At 37.5% G+C, this 17810-nt stretch overlaps 1 protein-coding gene across 7 annotated transcripts in view; it reads right to left on the reverse strand.

Annotated features, from left to right (window-relative positions):
* ROBO1 (roundabout guidance receptor 1) overlaps window positions 1-17810 on the reverse strand; it is a 741248-nt gene that overhangs the window by 13537 nt on the left and 709901 nt on the right. For 6 of the 7 annotated variants that reach the window (XM_071809757.1, XM_065862790.2, XM_071809752.1 and 3 more), the window contains 7 exons: window positions 17372-17414; window positions 13625-13779; window positions 9963-10298; window positions 7394-7501; window positions 4951-5095; window positions 4379-4630; window positions 228-637 (listed from right to left, as the gene is read on the reverse strand). In XM_071809757.1, coding sequence (XP_071665858.1) covers window positions 228-637; window positions 4379-4630; window positions 4951-5095; window positions 7394-7501; window positions 9963-10298; window positions 13625-13779; window positions 17372-17414 — 1449 coding nt within the window. The remainder of the gene's footprint in view (window positions 1-227; window positions 638-4378; window positions 4631-4950; window positions 5096-7393; window positions 7502-9962; window positions 10299-13624; window positions 13780-17371; window positions 17415-17810) is intronic. The other variant, XM_071809765.1, reaches the window with a different exon arrangement.

Below are 17810 nucleotides of genomic sequence, written 5' to 3' on the forward strand. Positions count from 1 at the left end.
AGTAATAATCAATGCGATCAAAAAATTAGTAACTACTTATGAAAAACAATGTAGAGCAGAAATTTATTTGAGCTCCTTTTCTGGCTTTTCCGCCAGCGTAAATTGACCGCTCCTCATGAATTTCTATGTGTTGTAAGAACAACAGGAATGCAGGGAGCAGTTGTGGACGAATACATTTCAAAATGGCCATTTTTTTGCTTCTCCCGTCAAACAGAGGACAAACTCACCTCCTGCTGCATCCTGCATTTGACGTCTGGCTACTTTCAGGCCAGCGTATTCCGCAGCTGCTGCAACAGCCTGTGCAAAATCTGCATCGGTAAAAAATGATCCATCAGAAGAGCTAACGCTGGACCGCCCACTTGAGATGTTATCTTCTTCAGAGGCTGAACCCCAGCCGTTGATCATGGACCCTGTTACAGAGCTCTCCAAATCCCCAACGCTGGAGGCAGGTGTCTGCTCAAGGCCACGCAAAAGGAGCTTTCTGTTCTGCATCTTGGCAACCTCCATATCTGCCTCGTCCTCTTCCTCTTCTGGTGCGTCAGTATCCATATCAGAGACCAAGGGTCCTGAGATATATCCATAGGTATGTGGTGGGGAGATAGGCCTTGGAGGGGGTGGAGGGCTCACAGGTTGACGTCTGCATAAACACACAAGGGTAAGAAGAACTGAAGCCATATAACATAGTCAGAGGAAACAGCAGATTTATGAAAATATAAATCAACAAATTTTATATCCGAAAGGTTCAAGGTTGTTTGTTATTTTACTTTCTACTTTTGCTGTAAATCAGAACTGAGAGCTATGCAGTTTGAAATCTACCTCAAAGAAATCTGATTTTTAATACGGTTCCTTTATCACTGTTTTTTTAGGAAAATCAGCTTATTTTGCATAAAGCTGATCCTTTTCCTGAAGCAGCACGTGTACAGCTAGGCAAAAAGGTGGTAACAGTTCATTTGACTATTTAAAAAAATTTGTGCACCCTCAAGAGTATGAGCAAAAGAAGTGTCCAAATATCACTCTAGAAGCTTGAAACTATCAATGTCAACAGATGCCCCTATCCAAACAGATTGCTCCATAAATATTATGTTCCCTCAAGCCACCCCAGTGATTCGGAAAGATATGAAAAGAGATACTGCTATTTTACTATTTTTTGAATTGGTTTAGGTGATAATATAAAGAAAGAATTCTCTACTGTAACATTAATTCTAGCTCTTAAGGGTATCAAAATGCATACAGATGCATGGGTTCAGTTATTTTGAGCTTAAATCACCAGTAATGGTGTCTCCAGCCTGAGGAGACAAAGTATTAGATTTCATGACATCAACATTCAGTTTAGTTAATACTTCATGCGAAAGTCCCAAAGAGTAACATTGTCAACAGTTTTCCTCCACAGGGCCACAGGCATGCTCTTTAATTGCCATTTGTCTGATAGGAAGCAATACTTTGTGCAGCAATGGCTGTACTTCTGGCTTTGCTTACTGGGAATTTCTACTGCAGTCTGCTTTGAAAAAATTTCCAAAGTAATTTTCCTTTGTTGATTTTCCCTCTTGTTATCTCATTGACAAAAGGTGACTCTCAAACTAAATATTTTATTTTGGGGAGGATGCATTTTTTTATTTTAATAAATCAGAATATTTACTAATTTTGAAAGGAAAGTTTAGCAAGGAAAAATCTAATACTTCGTTGGATGAACAAACTGGAACTTCCCTGGACTTCATCATCTAGCCACTATTTTCCACTTGTTGTACTAAGTACTGAATAGAACGAAGAAAAGTCAGTTAGGGACATACACCCAGTTAACTATTTAATAGCCCCTTTCTCCCCCCAGATCCTAGAAACCATTGCTGCATGGGAATTTCTACCTGCTTTTAACTAGACTTTGCCCAATAAAGTTCTACTGCCTTAATTTAAAGCTCTTGTGACAACTGTCCTTGTAATATATTTGCCAGTCTTTGTATTCTCCAGGTTTTGGTATTAGGAGACAGGCAACCGGTTACAAAATTTGCTCGGGTGCTTGAAAATATCGCTGGTCTGCCAGCCTTTCAGGACAGGCTAACTGAGAGCAGCTGGTTCATGGGCACACAGAATTAACACAACTTCCTTCACATTATCTGATGCAGCAGTTCTTACTTTAACAGTGACATTGTCTTCTGTCCCACCTCTCACTCTAACATTGACATCATCTGCTACTCACTAAATCTTCAGTTTTTTCTCTGCTTGTCTGCTCTTCCAGAGCACAGATTTCTATTTCAGTTTGCTATACTTCTAGAAAGCTGACTGAGCAGAGAAAAATTACAGTACACTATCGCCACTTGAATCATGTCCTAGATGCCTGGTCCTGATCAGAAACTGAGATAATATTCAGCAGAGCTACAAGTAAAGCTAATAAGAAGTATGACAAATAGTATTTTAGACATTATTTTCATTATGAAACCACCATTTACAAAATCCCCCAAAACAATACAGAGAGGCACCACTCAAAACGTATTCTTATCCAAAACAGAAATCCCCTTTCAGAATGGGCTACAGCTGTTGAGCACAGTGCATCCAACTCCTAAATAGCAATATCATGGGTCATATCAACGCTGTTAGATGGAAAAGGTAGGCAGCGGAGCCTTACAGATCAAGTAAACAGAATTCTGTGAATCTTCTAACCAATGAGATAGATGTAGCAAAAAGAAAATAAAAAATGTTTGAAAAAGTACAATACAAAGCCAAACGTAGTCACTAACAATTCTAAGACTTTCAGTAAAGTTAGAGTTAACCATTGCAGGAAGAATAAATATACTTTTTATTGTTTCAGTCATCTCAATAAGTAAGCTCTATGACCTAGGAGCTTACATTGGAACACCCTTCCAGATACTTCTGTCACTACTTTCGTGACATTTATGGTGACTAGCCGTGAGTCTTTGTGTTGAGCAAACCTTCTACTTTCCAGGGAGCTGCTGCTGGTTATGGATGTTCGCAAACATCTGCTCCAACGGCTACTACATTCTGTGTGTCAGCATACATCTCCCACCTTTCAAGACATGGTAGCTGAGCCTCTGAAAAGGCACTCACAACAGATTGCTCACTTAGCATTTCCCTTTCCCATTAGTGTCCAGATAGTTTAACCTCCAAATAACCCAGAAAACTTCAGTGATTAAAGTGAACACTTCTGTGCCTCGATGTATCGGTGTCAATGAAAATTACAGGAAAACATTATTAGCCACCCACCAATAAAAGGAGTGATTGTAACAACTCAGGAAGACAGACAGGGAGAAGAAGATACACAGTACAAGAAGTGTTGCCATGCAGAACAAATGAAACAAAACAAGGCAGACCAAACAGGAGTAGAGAGCAGAAGCAAAAACAGATATAAGCCTTAAAAAAAAAAAAAAAAGATTAACAACTACTGCTTACTTGAAAAAGGGAAACATAAAAATGAATCAACTATTCAAAAAACATTCTGGAAAATACACCCATAAATGTTCAGTAAGCTATATTAATAAAAAAAAATAAAACTCTTCAGTCTACTTGTCAAGATCAGATTCATTTCATAATAATAGACCTGCATTTCACTTTGAATACAAAGTATGACGACAATTTTGCAGGTAAGTGTGTATATTTGTGGTAATAAACAATATGTGCAAACGACTGGAGGAAAAAAATAATAAAAGAAACAATTTGGGATGGAAAAGCTGTGCCTTCTTAACAAAAAGCAAGACAAGTAAGCATCATACATAAAAAGCCTCATTCAGAATTCACTGTTTTATGGGAGAGAAGCTGTGAGAGTGTATATGCAAAATAGTTTGTACTAAAAGCAACTCAGAGAAGAAACAAAATTTCCCTGTAAGAAATATCTATCTTTATTAATACTGGTCATTCCTTTAAATAAGGGTAGGTGGAAATGTTAAGAAGATTTTGCACGCAATAATTTCCTGTATTAGGATTTATGAGAAAAGGAAGATCTATAAGTTACATAAATTATATATTTATATATATTCATACCTATTGGTGACAAGTTAATTGCACAGTTACTGTGAAATAATGCATGCTATTTTATGGTAATAATGCAGTAAATCTATTGGAAACAATGGAACTGTAATTATATGGTAAGCTGTGTTAACGATACCACTTTAATATCCTGATGACTGTGAATTTAACTTGTGTCAGCATTGTATGTACCGTAAAGTGATATACTGCACTTCTTTCCATGTTATAATAATAAACCAACTTAATTACGTATTTCTTAGGTTACAAATAGTTCCAGCATTCCAGACTAGAAGTTAAATATTAACAGAATAAGTATCATGGGGAAAATCTTGGCCTCACTGAATTCAGCAAGAAATTTCAGGATGACGTTCATCACACCTCCCTCGCTACATTCGCATTGACACACCTCCGGTCAGATTGGTGCTGTATGTGTCCCAGATCCTCCTGACAGTCCTGTAACATGGGCTGGAGCTCCTCCTGGGGAGAAGGGGTGAGGGTGGCAGTTGACTGATGGCTGTAGGAGACAGCGGCTGGAGAGGAAGCTGCTCCCCGGACAGGTGGAGTAGGACCTCGCTCATCTTCTTCCTCTTCCTCTAGCTCATCCTGCTGCAGATACATCCTTGCAGGTGGGACAGGACAAGGAATTTCTTGGTCATAGCTAAAATGAATTTTTCAAGAAAATGAAGACTTAAATTTTTACTATGTAATTACCGTATCTGATACATGTATAAATAGCCCAGAAAAAAACCAAAACCAAACAACATTGTTATATGTGCTCTTGAAAACAGCTTAGTAAGAATGTACTGAGTGGATGTAAACCACTGCCAGTAAGTGATCGCTAAATAGCCACACTACAGGTAGATGAGGAGCACCAGAACAGTACCGAAGGACAGTCTTACTGCCAGCTTGTAGGGCAAATTATAGTTCAATTAACTAGTGATTAAAGTGAGAAATGGATGATGTATTAATTTTTCTTACCTTTCATCCACCGAGAGACTGTAATCTTCACTATTACTATGGGGAGGTGGATGTGCGGGAGGGGGTGGAAGAAGATCTGCCCAGTTCATGCCAGCTTGCTTGGGAGCCTTTGGGGTCCGAGCACCCTTCTTGTGCCCTTGACTCCCTATGAGTAAAAAGCAATACACATTTGTAATGCTTTTAAGTGTCTCCTCACCGCTACACTTCGAAAAACAAAATAATCATAGTCTCTCCCAGATCCTCTTGAACTCTTTGGGCATTTACTGTTGTCCTGAGTTGGAATAAACTAGCATTCCTCCTTTTTACACTCATTTGTAATTGTAGCTTCTTTGTAGAATTACTCTATATTTTTAAGCAGTTGAATTTAACCAGTAACTTTGCACTGCATGGAAAAAGCACATGGGATACAAAACCTGAATTGTTAATAAATAGTCAAAATGCGATAAAACCGTAAGTGAATTTTACAAGCAATGTCATTAAGAGTGAGCTTCCTCCTTCTATTAATTACATTAGAGATTATCATCTAAAACAAATGAGCTGTAGACATATTTTCTAAAGTGCCTTTATACTATTTAATTGCTTGAACCTAAAATACAATATGATACAGATATGATCTATTAAAGTTCCACTGTTGCATTAAGTCACTGAATATATGTAATTTGTACTTGTCCACTGAAACATTTTAGGCACAATGAATTTACTAGTTTTAGTCTAAATGGCAGGTGCAGTTGAAAATAATTGCTAGGAGAACTAAAATAACAGAAAAAAGAAAAAAGAAGATCGATGGTGTATGGTACAAATGTTTTCAACTACTATTACTGGGAAATTATAGCTCACAATAGAACAATGCAGCTTTAACAGTTCCAATAACTTTGAATAAGACTCATTATTCAGGTGGTCTTGAATTTCAACTTTGGATATGGCTGTGATCAGAACTGACACTAGCCCTGTACCTCGGTATACATTTTTATCCCTCTTTGTCATTGTTTCTTCTTTAATTGTAGATAAAATCACCATCTTTTTGAACATGTTTTAGAATCCTTCACATTTCTCTCTTCAACTGAGGCATGGTTTTATATTTCCATAGTTAAGCCTTGTATACATGATTAAATATATTGCAGTGAGACTTTGGAAGTTTATTTTTCTCACTTCTGCGGTCTCAGATTTCCATTCTTACGGACAGTAGTTCTGCTTACTGTTGTCCCACATTAGCTGCCAGATACTAATGTGTTTTAGCTAGGTACAACTATTTTTTTGGCATCTCAGTATATCGAGCAAAACCCTAACTATCCCAAGGCAACCATCACGCTCTACCCTAAGTGCCATGATATATACTAGATTCAGCACAATTAATTTATTACTCTGTTCACCTTGCTCCATTCCTGCTAGACTACTTGGCACAAGACTATAAATTTTAAGCGTTATGAATAACCACAACAGGTGTCAGCATGGAGTATACCATCTTCTCATTTTTAATGTGCATGGGCTCATAGCCCTGAGATGTGTCAGGCTGAATTTCTGTTCTTAACAGCATTGAGCACAGGCTGAGCACCACATCCTGATGCTGTAGACCCAGGAGTGGGCAAAAGGCTGGCTCCCAGATGAACATCCCTGAGCAGTCTGGAGAACTGGGAGTTGTGCTTACCTCACCCCAGGCACTGAGAATTCGGGTCACCCAAAGGCAGAGCTGGCTCATCTATGTGTTTATGCCTCTGCTGTGCCTCGGTCAACTCAGTTAAAAAGGAGCACAGCTCAGCATTAAGGCAACTAGGCTACCAAAGGCAACAGCAGAACAAAAGGTGAACACAAAAGGCCTTGTTTTCATTAGTAGATAAAAAGTCCAGGGAATGGCACTTGTGACTATCACTCACCGTACAATTAGCTTGATGTAAATGAACATAGGCTAAGTATAAGGCTTACGATAAAGCCTATGTGTAGTTTCTGCTTTAGCTCTGAACATTTCACATACATCTACCAGAAATCAAAGCTGAAAGTGAACAGGTTGTACAATATGAGAAGCAATAACTTTTGAATTAAACCGTATTCTGTGGTTCCAAAGAACAGAATACAATTTCACTGCCCTGGTCACCACTCTCCAGCACAAAAAGCTGTCTTATTTTAAGATTTTTACAAAGGACTTTTATATATTTTGCACAGGAAATGCCAGTGAGAAATGAAATTTAATTATCTACTGACTACATTTTAAAGATGTACAGGAGTAGTTTTGACATATAGCCACTGAAATCTATATAAATTATATTTAGGCATGCATGCTTCTCTACTCCATAAAATGCATGGTTTTAGTTTAAAAACAATGAAAAAATTATTGTCAGTGGGTCCCTTCCCGTTGTCCCTTCTATAAGCCCAGTAACTAGTGCTATATACAGCTAGAGCCTCCAAACATCAAAAAAGCTAAGGTTTGGAAAACAAGGTAGAGACTCACCAGATGTACTACTGCCTCTGTCCGAGCTGTTGTAGGATCCACCTGTATTCTGGTCATATGACTGGTTGTACGGAATAGTTGGAGCAATGTTGTCATTTGCCCGGTAATCTGCAAGTTTGATAGTATAGTTAATGCAATCCTTCAGAAACAGATCTACTTTTATATATCTGCTTTGTAACACAAAGTAAGATCTCCTGAAAATAATGAGGAAGAAATAAACTGATTTTTTGAAAGGAAAATAATCCTATAATCATATTTTATTTTTATCCCGTCGCTAAATGTAAGTTTAAGGAAAATCATGGCAACTCAGTAGCTCCACAGCAAAAATGGATTAAAATAAAATCCTATGCACAGGGCTGACACAATGCCTCCGCAAGGATTAAGTCTCAATGGATACATATAGGATATGCATATGAACAGACTGCCACCTTGATTGATTTTCCATGGTCTCTGCTTAATTTATACATGCAGGGCAGCCAATGGACTGTGATAGCTACTTTTTGTATTTCAAAGGTGACAAACCCATGTAGGAGTCAACCCTGCATTACAAGAGCTGAATGACCTGCTGGAGCAACAATGCAGTTTCACTGAATTTGGTTTTCAACAGAAGAGGTCTTTGTTTAAGGTCTGCTGGCTCCAAGAAGATTTCTATTTATACTGGGTCATGCAGGTTCTAGCTGCAGGCAGGGCCTTTTTTTTGCTAATGCCTATTGCCGTAACTTCCTTCTCCAGTTCCAAAGTGCTTGATATACATATGTTACTTTAAAATCTAGATTTGGCAACCAGATCTGTAAAACTTATCAGAAGTAAAATTCTCATCTGACAAAACAGTACTCTCATGCCAAAAAGAAATTATAATTTACAGAGAACAGAAAGGAGCTGAGTTACTCTTCATAAAGCAAATAAAACTGTGTCATAAACAGAACCGCTGGGCATAAGGTAGTGACAATGAAGCACAGCATGTAACTCATCAAAACGGTTATTTCCCATCACAAAAGCTATAGGTGTAATCATCAGCAAGATGGTTTTGACTTAGAGAATGAGAAAACCAAGATCAGAATATTGACTCATAAAATACCAAATCAAAACAAAAATAAACAAAACTAAGAATCCAGTCCCCATCTGCTGCAGAAATGTTTGTGATAATGTAAGCATGGGAAAAAGAGCAAAATGATAAATTCCACACCAGAGTGTATCCTGTAATAGTTTCTCAGCCTAGTTGCATTCCAGAGACCACGCTGAAGCCCTACATACTGCATATGTTTACATAGAGGATAAACAGTAAATCAACACTCTGAGATATGTATATACGACTGTCAGCAGACAATGCTTTAAGGGGGCCTTTCCACACTACAATATGCTAGAGAATATGCAGCTGCAATATACACAGTTTGAAAGATGCAGTATCCTTGAGGGCATAAAAACCAAACATGTTTTAATTCCAAAATAGATATGTAATACACAGTTCATGAAGGAAAACATAATTACAAAAAATTACAGTTTTCACCCTCTAGTAAGGAGGCACAAAAATCGAATTTTCTTTGGACATGTTTATGTCAAGGGAAAGTGTCAGATTTCACATTGCCCTTTGAACTCCTCTGTGAGTAGATGGGTCCGGTAGAGCAATCAACATTCCTGTAATGAAATGTATCTTTTTATGGATAACTTCTCACTATGTGATCACTTGAGTTACAACAATCCATGCAAAAAGTTCCAAGTTAGAATGGGTCCACTTCCTAAGGATACAGTTTTGCAAATCAGGTTATTAAAAGAGGTTGCATGGTAGCCTGGAGGACTAGCAAGAAATCACATACCTACTTCTTCCAACTCCCACACATTATATTAAAGAAATGTACCCTCAAGGCCAGAAAAGTACATTCTGATGTTTCCCGTTAACACTGAAATCAATTTATTTTTAGCTTCTGGATCCACAGACTTCAGTCAGGGTAACAAAGGAATTTAGTTTCCAAAACTGTGTGCGGTAGCACTGTCTCTCAATATGTGAATCGAAGGCTTGCTAGGAACAAGTCTAAAATGAATTGGATCACTTCAATTGTGTCCCCAGTGTACAGCACAATAGAATTTTACGGAGTCTGATATGCAAAATTTCATTCGTTTACATGAGCATGTAGATTTAATTAGTCTCCATCCACGACTGGGAAGAGTGGCTTGACCTATTTAAAATTTAAGGTAGAGTATAATGTGACTACCATGCATCTGGCTGATGAATAAAATATCTGGCTCCTGTCCTAACCAATCCCTTAACTACTATTAAATTTAAATAAATCTCAAATGCATAGGAAATGTATTTTATTTAACTCTTTTCTAAAGATACAGACTGTTTTTTTTTTTTTTTTTTTTAATTAAAACCTGAATATTTGAAGGTTATTGTGGTGCTAATTAACTTTCTGACACTGCTAACTGTGGATATCTAAATCTGAAGAGGGAGAAATCTAAAAGCACCACAGAAGTCTGTAATTGCTGAACCTGAAAGCTTTAGACTCCTAGCACCAGAAGGTCAAAACTCCTCTGATGCCTAAAGGGGGGAAACAAGCTAAAAGCTCTTCACCTTTGTTTAATTTGTTTTGCTCCATAATGTTGTACTGTATGGGTGCAACCTCTTGCTTTTGCTGAACAGAGGGTTTCCAGTGTTTCTCATTCGTATCCCCGCTGCCATTGTTAACATTATTGCTGATATTTGACTGGATGAGTTGAGTGGTGGCATAAGGAGTGGGCTGCCCAGGCTGGTTGACAAATCTTCCGTCCTTTAGATTTGGACTATTGAAGGTTTTCATCTCATTGATTTTGTTGCTGAGGTCCACGTCACCATATACAGTTGACTCAGGCAACATCAGGTTTGTTTGCTTGTTGTCCAGCTGATTGTTGTAATTTGCTATACAATCGGCTAACCACAGAGGAAAGAAAAAACAAAAGGTCATTCTGTTCGCTTACACTGTACTTTCAATGAAATTCCCTTTAAAAAATTTTTAGTGCATAACTATATTGTTTGCAGCCACGAAGCAGCAATATTGTAATTAACTAAATAATTTACGGAATATTATTTACCTTATGAGCTACTGCTTCAAAAGTAGTGTTCACTGCTTTCATTCACTGTAAATTCAGACCTTCTGAATTGCACCTACAATGACTTACCTTGCTAGGCTTTTTCTACAGTGGCCGTATAAACATTTACATTCTTAGACATTATTCTCAAAGGGGTATAGATATCCAATCCATAACTGTGATTAAGATAATTTGCATTTAAAGGAAAAATCAACTAAAACCTAATAATGAGAATAACTAAACATGACAGTCATCTCATGTCAATATAGAACAAACAGCATTTAGACTCTTTTGTAGTTGTGATAAGAAAGAGAGATACAACAGATTTTTATAAAAGACTGAAAAATGATTACACATAACAGAATTAAAGAATACAATGTGAAAGGTGACTGAATACCCAGTAGCAAGACTTTATTTGATCATTGTTTCCTTATACAATCTTATATTTTGGTTTGAAACAAAAAGACAGGAAAGCACTTTGGAATTTTTGCTAATTATTAATTACTTTGGATATTGCAAAATAAGTAATACCATTGTCCTCTACGCTAAATATATATCACATAGACAGCATGAATTCATTCTTTTAATAGTTATTGCATCGTGATATCACCACTTATTGCACAGAGTAAATTAGACATGCACCGATGGTCTGGCCACGCTGTGTGAAGCAGTGTGCCTGCCCTTCCCAGTCTCTTGCCTCTGTGTGACAGCAGCTCCACACACTTTTTTTCCTCTCCATATACAGTCCACTGGAAAAGTACCGAACGGAGTAACACAGTCTGTGGGTTGGCAGTTAGAACGCTTAGCAAAACCAGTCTTCAATGATCATTAAGCAAACAATTCTCATTTGCCAGCTGATTAACGCATCAATAATTACATAACAACCACCAGGAATATAGTTTTCCTCTTTTAAAATATGTGGTATTTATGCTAATGAGTTTGATCCAAAACCTGCAGTCCATTACCTGTGGCCACAATTAATCTACTGGAGAGGGTGCTAAGCAAAACTAAGTACAGAATTTGGGAGTTGACCATTATACTGAAGAGAATAACTACCAAATACAGAGGATGTTCAATTTCAAAAATATTCCCTAATACATACATCTTTTTTGAGAAATGTTTCCTGAATAAGAGAAATAAAATACTACTTGAGGAAGAAAACCACAGATTCACATTTTCAGTGATTAAGGAACAGTATCAGAACATGCCACATCCAGTTTATCATTGCACATTTCATGTCCCCTGGCTTGTGCTTTTTGATGGTTTTACCGTTTGATATATTTTTCTTTGTTATGTGAGGTATTATTTATTGCTTCTCAGTCTTCAGCTCTTGATTTCTGCTTTTTAAGTGTTTCCATTTCTGCTTTTTCTCTCACCTACTGAAACCATGTTAGTCTTTCCTCCTTTCCAAGTCTACTGAAGTATATTGGCCAATTATATATCCAGCATGTTCTTCATTCTTAATACCTCATGCTTTGCTATAATATCCTTGCACAATCACTTATAACATATATTTTTCCTCCTTCCATTTTCAGCTACATCTGATTTGTGTGTAGGGCAATACAATCGATACCGTATATGCAGCAGGTACTTTTTTTTTTTTTACACAGACACATTAGAATTCCACATACAAAGGACTTAAACAAAACTGGCTTACCTATGTAACAGAAGATTTATTCTGTTAGATTTTCTATAGCATCTACTTTTAGAAGAACCCGTTCCCATTCTGTACAATTGGAGGACAGTACTATACTTAAAAATGCAGTTACTTAGCACATTCACAGCTACAAAGGGGATATCCAACTCTTCTGTTTCAGAGCACAAGCCAAGCCCAAGCTGACATAATTAAAAATATTTGCCATGTTTTCCAGGACAGAATAGACAACTATAAGCATCTTGTCTGACCCTCAAGCTCATAAGCTCTACTTGAAAGGAAGGAATCACTTTGCAATGCAAGCAAGCTTGATATAAAATCTAAACTGAGAAAGAATCCATCCACTGCACCTCATGACGAGAAGCTATAATAGTTTACAACTCTCAAAAATGTGCATTCTCTTCCTTTTCTGAATTTGTTAAGTTTCAGTTACTAGGACGTGGTATGTCTGTGCTTGCCACAACCAAGTATCTCTGTATCAGAAATCTCTTTATATAGGTATTTGTGGACGTGATATCCTCGGGCAGGGATATGTTAGTAATGTTAGTATCTCTCACCTTCCTTTGAAGCACCTGGCACTGGTCACTGTCAGACAGCATATTGCAGGAGATGAATTACTGCCATCACATTATGGCTGGTTTCACATTAATTACAGGAGGTAAATGCTGTTTGCACTTACGCAACGTCACTACAGGTAACCATGCTCCCTCTCTGAAATGCTACTGGCAAAAATCAGCCAGAGATGTTTGTAGTGGGAAAGACCCATTTTCATTCCCCACCAGTAACACAAACCAGGCTAAAAAAAAAAAGGAATATTAGGTCCATTTGAAACAAAATGTGCAACAATTAGTGCTTCTAGATATATCTCACCAGCTGTGTTCCCATGGATCTCACAAGGTTTTCTTCGAGAGCATTCTGAGTCCTTACCAAATTCCTGGGAACTATCACTTAACCTGACATTTTGTAATTGTTTTTAGAGTGTGAAGTTCACCTTTTTATCCACACACCCTAAAGAGAAAACCAGCTATGCAATTTTGTACAAAATGGCACCCCAAGGGAGGTTTTGAATGTGCCAAAGTAGACTGTCTCGCAAGTAGCACAGCAGTGTTTTATTTCTTGCTTCTCATCGCACCTAAGCTGGAAGTAAAATCTCACTAGTGCCATTTTGGTACTTCAGCTTCTCCATTCAAGCAACAATGATGTACAGAACAACTTAAAAAATGACCTTGTCTGCTCTTTTTCAGATGCTGAAACATATCAGTTCGGCATGACTTTTGGTAACATCGAACTTTGCAGGGGCTCCTTCAGCCTACAGCTTGCTACAACTACCCAAAGAGGACTGAAAAAAGGCATCCAAAAAGGAACCAAAGGCATAATCATGACATAGAGTAGAAACTATATGAAGTCTAAATGCACTGGAAACAAAGAAAGAAACAAATCTGTACACTCTCTCAGGTATTAGAAGTATATACTCTGTAAGGAAGATTCCATAGCAATGTAGAAACATATCTAACCTGGTCGACTGTACGTCGTAAGGTTGCTATCACTGTTCCCGTTGCCAGAGGTGCAGCAGTTGATGGAGCAGTCATTGTGATTGTTCCCTGTGTTAGGCCAAGTGTCTGCTAGCCATGGCTGAGTGGCTGGTTCACTGATGTTTAGGAGTCCTGGCCTTTAAAAACAAAGCTTGGTCATTTCAAAAATTAAACAAAAGCATTTTCACATTGCAGTTATAGGTTAGATATTACAAAATAATATCACATATTTAAAAGCATAAGCATTGGAAAATACAGCCTGTTTCAATTATTTAATGGTTTCTAATCTCCTATATAACCTGATCCTTGCTAAGACACTCTGAAGTGAACAGCCAACGACAGCATCAATCCAGTTTGTGGAACTACACATATACATTGGCATGCAACCTTTACCTGTCACTTTTTTTTCCCCTGGGAAGGTTTTATTTTTATATTTCTGTCCCTTCTCCCTTTCTTAAAGCAAGCAAGGTAAAAATGGGGAAATTGGCAAGTTAAACAAACAAAAAATTCACACATGGAAGCGAGATGGATACATGGAAATAAGAGACTAGTTTGGATATGAATACTCCCAAGTTCTTGGTGATTTATGAAGTCAAGTTCTCCCCACCATCAGCTAGTGTTACTGTAGTGGATCAAAGGGAACAGCAGATTACAGAAACCTCTGTCACTTGGGAGTATTTGGATCTCACTAAGCATACTGAGTGTGTTATATATCTTTGTTAACAAGTAAGCCACTTGCTTAATCTTTAGATGGGTGGAAGAGCAGCAGCTCCAAAGCACGTTTAAAGTAACAGCATATACTCAACACCTTTTAAAATATCTGGATATCAATGCTGCATTTGGAATAAAGTGTATTCCTGCCATCAGCAAAAAGAAATAGCATTCCTTGGCTTCCAAATTGCTGAATTTTTCTAGTGAGCATGCAAGACTCTCTAATTCTTTGTAGAATCTTTGGTGCCTCTTCAGTTTCCACACTAACAATACAAGTCCGATATATGAGGATTCTCTAGCAACTTAAAATTGCCTTTGATAACTAAGGTGCTTTTAAAAGTAGATAATTTTAGCCACTGACAGATATATATAAAGGAATACAGTGTCTTTCATCACAGGATTTAACAGGCAAATTTCCTTTTGAAATATTTCAGAAACTAGCCTCCAAATATTAGATGTGATGCTCTACAGAAATAAAATACGCTAATCCTCTTAAACTGCAAATTGAGAATACAAACTGCATGCAGAGAGTTTTGGGGGATGTAGTCTGTCATTGCTGCAAGCTTAAGTCATAAGTCTTAGAATGACATTTAGAAGTTCTATACACATATGTGTATATGTATTTCTGTACTGCATGTCATCTGACAATTTAACATGGGAGGTGATGAGGCTTGACTTACTGTCAGGCTAACAAACCAGACAATACATGTACACTAAACGAGTATTTTTTGTAAATCTGAAATAAATTTATAGCTATGTAGTCCTGTGAGCAGGCCAGCTGATTTAAAACACTCTGTTTTTTCCCTGCCACTCTGCTTTTACAATTAAACATCTTCAGGCATTTGGAGTAGACAAAGCCTTCCAGAATGTTTTGCTTTCAAGACTAGTGTAGTGAATTGTGGAGGGAGAGTTAAAAGTCCTTTGCTTCTAAAATTTACTTTGCATTCACACCTGCTGTCATGTAAGAAATGTGACGTGAGGTATATAAATAGACAAAAACTCTAACTGGAGCCATCGAGGTGGAACTGTAGGCAAGAGATGTTTGCATTGCAGCTTCATAGCCTGGTGATGATCGGAGATCGTAATTTCCAAAGATCTTTAACCTTTGCAGCAAAGTCCTTGAATTAGTGTCCTGGGTTTGGGGTGGGGGTGGACTGAGCAAGTGGCTGTGTGGGTGCCTGGCTGCTGGCTGGAGTCAATCCAACACATGGACCATAACTTGAATCTTGTCTAGGAAAGGGATTGCCACAGACTTTTTTTTTTTCTGCATGACAGAATAGGGGATTATGTCGAAATATATCACTGTGACATTGTGAATTCTGAATAATGCTTTAACATGCTCACATATCTGCATTAGGCAAAAATGCTAAGCCTCTCCAAAAATTGCAAATATAATGTAAAAAAGTGAAAATCTTAGGTTTTGGAAATCAGAGGAAGGTTTTATATGTAAAAATAACTTTTTTTTTTTTTTTTACATTGCAGAAGTATGTTTCATATTCTACAAAACCTGGTACATCGTACATCCTATAAATGCTGTATATGCAAATGAACAAAGGCAGCATAGATGTCAGCTTTGAATCAATTACATTGCTAGATTGTGGCACTTATCCTTAAAACTAGGACAGTAAAAAATGAAGCTGCTTCTCTAGCTGCACCAAAATGACTGTATGTGATGTAGACACTTCTGGGTTCATTTCTGTCCTCTGAGTCTATGCGAGTGCGCTTTGTTTAGCTTGTGCTTTGGGAAGGGCGAGACAGCACAGTGGCACAAAGAACACAAAGGATGTTAACTGCATACCTTTTTGAACAACCCTGTCAGGGAAAGAGAGGGTTCATCTGTGTTCTCTCTTATTTTCTCACTATCCTGGGGTGAAGGCAGCAACCCAGTGATTTACAGATTTGCCCACTCAAAAATCACATGGTAACTTGTTCTAGAGGTTTTCCTCTGTGGTTTTATGGCTACGACAACACAGCAGCATACAGTGCAGGACAGAGATACCTGCAACTGCTCCTAACATGCCAGGTTCAGCAGGAGCAGCAGAGCAGCCTTGTCTCTGCAAAACACTCCAGTAGACTGGGAATGTCTAATTTTATGCCTAATCTTTACTCTTCCTGAATTTTTGTATGGTCTTGCAAATTAGGAATCACAAGATGCCACTTGTGAAACAGGAACTGATATAGGAATTTATTGCCCAACTGCTCCCTGAGATTTTAGCATTTATTTCAGCATCACATCGAATCTCTGAGATGCTGAGAAAAAGGTATACTTGAATGTGACCTAGAAAAAAAAAGATGTGCTTGGACTTGCCTTTTTGCTAAAATTGTTATTTTGCCTTCTGAAGAAAACTCTGACTTTACAGAGGAAATGCAAATTACTGGTTTGTCCATTGCCATTCATTAAGTAATGATATAAACCCAGTAAACATATTTTACTTAAATCCTCAGTCTGCAATGGGCTAGGTTATAAAAGCTGGGGGCTTTAAATCTAAAACCTGTTCCCTTCTCCTTCAGTGCCCCATCTCTTTTAAGTGATGCTTTAACTGCTTTGCATTCATAGCAAGATTTTAAAAAGTCACCTTATAAGCCATTTATGTCTTCAGCAATTTTTTCAAATAAACATTTTCTTTCTTTGTAGTATTTGTGAACCAGCTATATTTCTTAATCTTCATAAATGCCACGACTTAATTACTTTTACTTCCTTAATCAGCTAGCAAGCCAGGTCTTTATTTTGAAGTTAAACTGCTCCCTCTGCTGCTCATTTTTTGAGATACAATTTTTACAGGTTAACAAAGCTGAAAACATTGCAACCGCATTCTTTGGAAACCAACCTAAAAATTCAAACCATATATCCTCCTTCTAAACAGAAAAATGACCAAAATGTACAAATTAATACAATAAATTAAAACATATCTTTGCAAGTGATTATTCTGCTATCACTCAAAAGAACAGTTATACTCCTACAATCCTTAAATTTAGTTGCACACAATTTATAGCTTTAAAAATAAAGCACATAATTACCTGCCTCCACTGCTTACGGCCTCTCCTCCTCTCTGATATGTTACTGAAATAATTAAAGATAAAAAAGGAAATAATTTAAAAACCATAAAAGACTCCTCAAATAGCAGTATTAAATTTGCCTTTGTTCATTTTAGCTGAGATACTAAACGTGCATTGATTATACATTAATCATTTGCGAGCTATTCCTTCAAATGCAGGTTTATACATAATACTTGTGTTGCTTGATAACTGCTAGTCTTAGCTGCAACCCAGTTTTATATTTCAGTTCTGTTTCGAAAAACACAAAGACATGTATCACTTAAGAAAGCAGGAAGCCATACATCAGGTTGAACTTATCCGTAACATAACTCTGCTGACTTCAGTGGAGTTACTCTGTGGAAGAATTTAGGTCATGTATTTATTTCCTGAATGGCTAGATGTTAAAGCTTTGCTCTACCTT

The sequence above is a fragment of the Patagioenas fasciata genome, chromosome 1, assembly GCF_037038585.1.
Source record: "Patagioenas fasciata isolate bPatFas1 chromosome 1, bPatFas1.hap1, whole genome shotgun sequence".
Taxonomy (NCBI): domain Eukaryota; kingdom Metazoa; phylum Chordata; class Aves; order Columbiformes; family Columbidae; genus Patagioenas; species Patagioenas fasciata.